General features: G+C 32.4%; 1 protein-coding gene across 3 annotated transcripts; it reads right to left on the reverse strand.

Moving 5' to 3' along the window:
- Positions 1 to 3,855: 3,855 nt before the first annotated feature.
- Positions 3,856 to 7,848, reverse strand: LOC100782193 (L-aminoadipate-semialdehyde dehydrogenase-phosphopantetheinyl transferase). 3 transcript variants are annotated; one of them, XM_006575078.4, is made up of 6 exons: positions 7,654 to 7,796; positions 7,266 to 7,341; positions 6,723 to 6,855; positions 5,948 to 6,192; positions 4,779 to 4,950; positions 3,856 to 4,182 (listed from the first exon to the last, which is right to left on the reverse strand). In XM_006575078.4, coding segments are annotated over exons 2-6 (729 nt in total). In that variant the 5' UTR covers positions 7,268 to 7,341; positions 7,654 to 7,796; the 3' UTR covers positions 3,856 to 4,005. The 3 variants fall into 3 exon arrangements, with proteins under 3 accessions (XP_006575141.1, XP_006575140.1, XP_014623147.1); XM_006575077.4 differs by lacking the exon at positions 7,266 to 7,341 and having other exon boundaries at positions 7,654 to 7,848; XM_014767661.3 differs by lacking the exons at positions 6,723 to 6,855; positions 7,266 to 7,341 and having other exon boundaries at positions 7,654 to 7,844.
- Between the last annotated feature and the right edge of the window lie 223 nt (positions 7,849 to 8,071).

Consider the following 8,071-nt stretch of genomic DNA (forward strand, 5'->3'; position numbering starts at 1 on the left):
GAGAAAACAACCCGTTTTTAATATTAGTAGTTTCATATTCCAGTTTACTTGTTCTGCTCTTTAATCACGAAACAAACAAACCCCCAACCGTTTCTGTTACTGCGCAAGTATATTATGAACATTTGGTTTGTCATTGCTCGTTGGGAAACGACCTAGGATCACTTCCTAGTTACTGCATTTTCATGTTTATTTGATTCAGGTACGGCCACGATCATTTATGCCTTAGGGTTTAGGGTTCAAGATTTAGGATTTAGGATTTAGGGTTAAGAGGTCATCCCAATATGTCGCCAGCCATTAAGAGACTGCTACATTAAAAAATATGTAATGTAAAAAAAAAAAAAAACTAAAGTACGCAAACGAAAATAACTAATGTTACTAACCATCGGTTGCATTGAAGTAACAAACTAAATACATTGAAGACAACTTCAACCAATACAAGTCACTGATGTAACATACATAAATCAATTAAATGAACAACTTCGATGCTCAGATTGCATTGGACATTGACGCCTGTTGTGCCCTTCTGCTCCACATCTACTACATTTTTGTCGGTGCTCAGATGGTTCGACCCAATCCATCTCATTCCTTATCCTTGTTGATCTTGACCAACCTTTCGCACGAATCGTAGTTGGGTCAGGGATAAGTGTCCATGCATCATCAGAAGGAGGAATTGCCGCTTCATTCCCAAGAGGCCACCAATGTGTGGAGTAAGCTTTTAAGATGTGCTCATTTGTGTAAACAACATCTATATATTGGTAGTAGTTCATGCTCACGTAACCACAAGTTGCAATAATGTGTGAACATGGATAGTGACTTTCCAGGAATCGGTTATTTTAGACAAAATTGCTCTCATATAAAAAGGGCAAGGACACTCTACGCTTTTATTCGAGCAACAAACGGCATACTTGTTCGATTTGCTATCAACAACTTTGAAACTTTGATGCACCGTCATAACATATTGTTTCAGTGCATTTTTGACCGCATCTTTACTATCAAAATCCATGCCAACATATAATTCTTGCCCCACATTAAAACTCGATGGCAGCTCCAAACTGCAAATGTCCTCCTCATCAGGATGACTCTAGTTGATATTGTTATAATGCAAAGCATCATTCCAAAAAGGATTTTGAATTGGTTCTACACCTAATCGTTAAAAACAATATTTCATGTCAAGATCACAAAAACAACTTATTTACCATTAAATACAATTGTCATAAAATGATAAATGTATTCACCTATGTTTTTATTTAATAAATTATACCTTCTGTTGGGTGAACAATTCTTACTGGTTGAATCATGTCGATGACTTCATCATCTGTATCAGATATATCGTCAGCACTATTATCTTCCTCTAAAGACTCTTCAACGTATGAGTTAGAAACAAGATCATCATTATCATCTTCATCACCATGTAAGTTGCTTACATTTCTTGGCGGTTGCAACTCATTATTAGATAAATTATTTCCACATGATGTAAGAGAATTTACAGAATGAAACATAGAACCACCAACCACATCCTTTTCTATGTACAATTCCAGAACTGACATTTGATCTTGTTGTTGAAAACTTTTGATTATGGTTTCAACATCTTCATCATCACAAATTTGCAAAGCAACATATTTTCCTGAAACTAAAAATCTACAATTGATAGCATAAATAATTTCATTATTTTCTAACTTTACCTTATCTCCATTTTTTTTCAAAGCATTAAAACTAATTCAACGTTTAATCTGAATCACTTTTTTACTGCCTTCAAAGATTACACCATCATTCTCTTCATATACCCTTCCATTGAAATACAACACTGTTGTAACCAAATTCATGATGTATCTACAAAAACAATATTTTAAATAATTAATCATAATAAATGAATTCAAAATAAATAAATCTAATCACAAAAAACATCTTTACTGAAACTTTGCATCAAAACTTTATTCTTAAAAAAATTATTAACTTCAAATAAATATCATGACAGAAAACTCAAAAAACTTAAACGATTTCAACGTAGTAATTTTAAAGGCAGAATAAACCATCAACCAAGTTATTATTATAAATAATTAATCTTAACAATAAAAAATAAAAAATACTACGAATACATTAAAATAAATATGATGACAGAATCTTAAAAGTAGAAATTTAAAAAGCCACGAACAAAGCATCAAAGAACGCTTTCAAAGTAGACATTTTAATTACATTACAAAGCATCAACGAAGTTATTATTATAAAGGCACACGAAAAAAACATCAACGTCGAGCTAATCTAATTAAAAAAATACTACAAACTTCATATTGAAAATTTTTTCCGAACTCAAAATAGTTACTTCAAATAAATGTCATATCACAAAATTCTTTTATTTTAAACACGGTTAAAGTTGAACGCTCATAAATTTTTAATACACAAGAACAATGCATCAAGACCAACCTAATTTAATTAAAAAAATACTACAAACTTTATATTAAAATTTTTTCCCATACTCAACATAGTTACTTGAAATAAATATGATGCCCCAAAATTTTTGGATTTTAAATACAGTTGAAGTTTAACTTCAAGGCTCATAAATTTTTAACACACACTAACAAAACATTAATACCAACCTAATCTAATTAAAAAAATACTACAAACTTCATATTTAAATTTTTTTTCCCACTCAAAATACTTACTTCAAATAAATATGATGTCATAATTTTTTTTTTATTTTAATCAGACTTCAAGTTCAAGCCTCAGAAAATTAAAACATATACGAACCAACAAGAAGTTAATTTAATTAAAAAAATAATATAAAATTCAAATTCAAACTTTATTCTGAACTCAAAACAATTACTTCAAAAAATAAATTTGATGGCACACACTTATTTTGATTCTGAACTTTGAAGGCTTGAAGGATCAGGAACTTATAACTGCTGCAGAAGGCAAATTTGGAAGTTCATAAATTTTTTAAAATGCACACGAAATCATAGGAGGAAGAAGCAGCTATTTAAGCTGAACGATGTCGCCAACGGCTTTGGCGTAATCCACCTATATCGCCAATGGTTTGGCGTAATGCACATAGCCTGCTGCTAGTCTCTGAAGATGCTCTGAAGCCCTAGCCTCTGCGCCCTAGTCACTGCGCCTCTGGACTGCTGCACCAGTCCATGGCTATGTCGCCACTGCGTCTTGTGAGACTAGGAACAACTCGCCAGTTTAATTGGCGAGACCAGCTGGCATGAAATCGCCTCTGGTGCTGGCGAGTCCACTGCCACGTGGACCATCCGTGGAGGACTCGCCATTCCGGCTGGCGGCATGCATTCGTCCTATGTAAAAAACAACACCATCCTAGAAATACTTTCAAAACAGCACCATTCTGGGAATTTGTTTCTAAAACAACCCTTATTAAGGCAATTTGCCAAAGGGAGAAGTAGATTATGAGACCTTCACTTTTATATGTAAATTTGTGCGGAAAAGTCGGTTAGAGTCGTTAGACGGTTTCAGTCACATGACTCTCATGACCTATGTGTGGGTTATGCATTCCATGATTACTCATATGTCGGTATTCATGTTCCTAAGTTATCGTTCTAGGAGGTCCTCATACCAAGGAAAGTTCTCAGTTTAAGTGGACCCCGAGATACTACTCCAGAACAATAATAAAGATTCAAGGAATAATAACCTTTTCAAAGATTTAGCTGAGAAGCTATATGTAATAATTATGATAATAATTAAAAATTAAATTAAATTGTGAGTGTAATTCACCAAAAAAATAATCATGTGTGCATATATTGATGTAGAACATGTTTTGCTTTATTGTCACTCTTTGTATAGCCCTTGGCCGTCATAAAAAAATAGAGTTGATCAGTATAAAATCTTGTTGACTCTAAGAAATTGATTAACAATACAGAAAATCTTATTTTGATTGAGAAAGTGGAGGTGTGTTTTCTTTCGATATACTGAATTTATCTGTAAAAATAACAATATTTTCTTTGACATGTACAATTTTTTTTCATAGATTTACACGAACATCTAACCTCTATGCTAAAAATCAAATGCTTTTTGTAAAATTGAAATAAGTTGTTCTACATCTAGTTTAACAATGCCTACGTTTGGAAGATGAAGACCTAGAGTATATTCCTCTTCAGTAAAGTCCACTTTCTTCAATGTTGTTTTGTAACTAGTAGTAGCTGATATTGGGTGAACTCTCGCAATTGAAACCTGTAAAACGAGAAAATAAGCATAAGGTACAAATATTTTAAAAAGCTGATGCATTAATTCATAACAGTGAGAGACAGACATGAAAGTTACTGTTGTAGCTGTTAGAAATGTAATAGAAATCCATTTGTGTCTTCATCAAATAGCTCAAGCTTTTAGGATATGTTATGCTATGAGAGCCTAATATTTGTTAAGATCTCATATCGGTTAGATATATGCCCAAAATACTCCTTATGTTGACTTTGGAAATCCTTCCGTTTCGAACTAGCTTTGTTATTCAGCACTTATACCAGTTTAAATTCCAGCAACATGGATGTCTTTGCAATAGAAATCTAAAATACTAATGTTGTAGAACTGTATGATCCATCATTCAGTAGATGCAAAAGGAAAATTTATGCCACAAATTTGTAAGAGAATACCAGATTTTAACTTCATGGATGAAAAAGGAATGACGTGGTTTTGCAGAAAAAAACTTAAAAACCATATGGAATTTCATGTGATTGAAAAAAACTGAAATAACTGACATAAAGGTACCGTAGGGGATTTATACTCATAATGGTCAAGGTGTAAAGAAGTTGATGAGGAACTTAGTAACCTACACAATGTCTATCCCCAAGTTCTAACAACCAAAATCTCCACTCTGTCATGGTCTTCCCATCCACTTTAGCTGATATATTTGTCCATCTTGTGTGAGAAAATTCCACTTTATTCAGCCCTCCAGTAAGTCCACTCCCTATAGCTTTAACATATGCTTCTTTAAGGCTCCAATGCCTGCAAAGTAAATGCACCTTTGACTTTCAGCATGGCCTGTCTTCAGTTCAAAGAACCGTTATACATTGTAAAAATTCTACTTTTTTGACAGATAAAAATACATTATCAGATCTGACACTATCACATATTAATATATAAATTAAACAATTTCAGAGACCATCTTATGTTCTGCATTATATAGTAATAAAATATTCAGGTTCTTTCTTTGCCAAATTTTGTTATATACGGATAATAAAATTGGACAGGAGCATAAAATCATAAGTTAAAATTATTGGGCATTTTCATAACACCTATATGGAATGAAGCTAGGAAGCACAGTAAATACTTTCGCTGATGCCATTTGTTGAGATGCCTTCACTTAAAGAGTGCAGTGATATTCTTAAAAAATGCTAGCAAGCAATTTATTATTCAGATATTGATAATTGGTTGTTGGAGTGTTAAGTGTAAGTGAAAAATCTTACATTGGATAAGAAAAAGCAAGTTGAACAATATATAAGTGGCTACTGACAAGGTATACACCTAAAATGCCTTTAGATTTTGGGTTTCTTGCGGTGTCTAGTTTAGTAGTCCACCTGAGTTGTATTGTTTTTTCTTGGCCCATTGATGGAGATTTCCCAATGCTTCAGCTCCCCTCACGTCCCAACATTGGTTTCTTTCCAAACAAATGACAATATTAGGCTTTTTTTGGGTTTACACAAGCATGTGCTAACTTTCGAGGGAATTGAATTTTAACTCAGTAATTAATTTATTTCTGATAGAAAAAAAGAAGTTTTATTAGAAAGAAAGGAAGGAAGAGATCACTCTAGAGAGGATTAGATTCATTCCATAACAGATAATACAAAAAACAACTCAAAATAAGAAAATCTCAACAATGAAGCATAGCTACCTACTTCTGCATGCTGGAACAACAGCATCGAGAGGAATTAAATCTATATTACATGAAATATTTTCAATTTAACTATTCCTCGACAACAGGTAAAGTATAAACACATCATACCTGTAAAATTCCGTCAATACATCATTCAAAGTGCCTGAATTGACTATGTTATCCCATTCCAGACTTGAAAAGTATGATGAGAAGAATTGAATGAATTCTGTAGTTGTTTCTCCCTGTGGAACATCATAGGAGACAATGTCTACCCCAACAAGACATACAGGTTCAGATGCTATGGCCACATAGTCACCATGATGAGATACATTGAAATTAAAATTTGGGAATCTAAGATCAAATTTATCATAATCCTGAAAGACAATAAGGGATAAACATATAAGTAAGGCTAACCCATGAATAAAAAAATAACATAAATACATGGTTAAGGAAACAAAAATTGAGTTTGTTATTCAACACATTAATATTACATATTTTATTATTTTTATTCTTTTTTTACTGTATATTTGCACTAAAGATATCTCCCAGTCGACAATTGAAAACTAATTCCTTTCGTGGTATAAATTGTATAGATCACTGAAGTGGATTTTACTTCTAACAAAGCATTTGTTATACACATAAGCAAAGTTTTAAATTATACTATTATAGTCGTCGTTTTGTTACAATCCTTGATATTTGCCAGAAATTGTGCAAAAATAACGTTAATGCAGCAACAATTGTGTTCACAGAGAGCCAAAACCTTAATTACAGCCCCAACTGTGATTGGGGACTGTTTTTTAAAACCTTGTACATGAGCATGCTCTAGGGACCTAAATATCTGTCAGCTACACCAGGCTTAGTTGGTATTATTGCTCATCTATGATGTTACAGGAAATGATCATACCAAATAGGGTTTGCCTTCCAAAGTTCGTTTTATGACAATGTCAGGAAATGGAATTTGCAACACATCATGGACAAGAACATACTGAAGCATGCGGCTAACAAGTGCACGTTTCCTATCTTCCATTTTAACAAACCTACCAATGCACAAGTACATCTATCAGTCAAAGGATCCATCAAAAACCATTTTATAAGTTTATCAACTGAACAAGAAGCTATCTCAAAAGTCAAAACCACTTGAGTTTACTTCAAGTGAGTGCCAAAACGTCATCATTGTATGCAGTAAACAGGTGAAAAACAACAATTTTTTTCCTACAAGTTAGGAAACAGACTCTTCTGGGTATATTTGGAAATGAGTTTTTAAAGGGAAAAAAAGAAAAGAAGGAAAGGCAAAGAAAAATATTTTTGAATTAAGAGAATTACATAATAGAGATTTGCTTAACAAATTATAACTCCAAATTTTCAAAAATTCAATCAATGTATAACTTGCTAATATACTCCTAAAGATGTAAGTTAGCAAATAACGTTGATTTTCTTAAATTACAACATTGTCTAAAATTCGAAACTCTGTTCCCCAAGCTGTGAAGGACACCCCACCCGCTAGATCCAATCCTCATTTGTATCTATAAAAAAAATAAGTTAACGTATGTTAACATATCCGTATATAATATTTATAAAATTAAACAAAAGACTGCAAATTAAATTTACATTAATTTATCATTTTATTTTTTTATTTTAAAGTTATCAAATTAAAATCAAAGTTTTATGACTCTCCCCTCCTTCATTTTCACCTCTGAATAAATTTCAATTCCTAAACATAGTCTTTAAAGCGCAAGACTTGACCACTACAATTGATAGAAAAAACATTGCATTAATATAAAAAGTGCTTATGTCTGTATAATCTAACAGAATGAATTGAATGGGATAGAGAGAACCTGGTAACCGAGGAGTGCTCGTGGAAAGGAAGGAGGGAGAGAGCGAAGGAGAAGTGAGAGGGGTGTGGGTCCCACTTTGATATGTCCACTACCCATCTCCTCACGCCTTCTTTCATTTTCAACGCACACTTTATCCAATAGAGTGGTGGTTCGTCTGAGTAGAACAGAACCAGGGGAGAAAATTTCAACGGAACCTCATCTAAAATCTAAATAATAAAATATCCTTTTTATTAAAGAGAATACATAATACGAATAGTCTAAAAAATATATATTTTAATTTAATTATGAATTGTCAATTTTATAATCATTATTTTAAAGGACATATAAAAATAATATGTAAAAAAAATCAATAATCAATCTATTGAATTATTTATGATTTTTTAATATGCATTTAAGACACTTTAACTTTTTTTATAAT

Source organism: Glycine max, chromosome 2 (genome assembly GCF_000004515.6).
Source record: "Glycine max cultivar Williams 82 chromosome 2, Glycine_max_v4.0, whole genome shotgun sequence".
Lineage (NCBI taxonomy): Eukaryota > Viridiplantae > Streptophyta > Magnoliopsida > Fabales > Fabaceae > Glycine > Glycine max.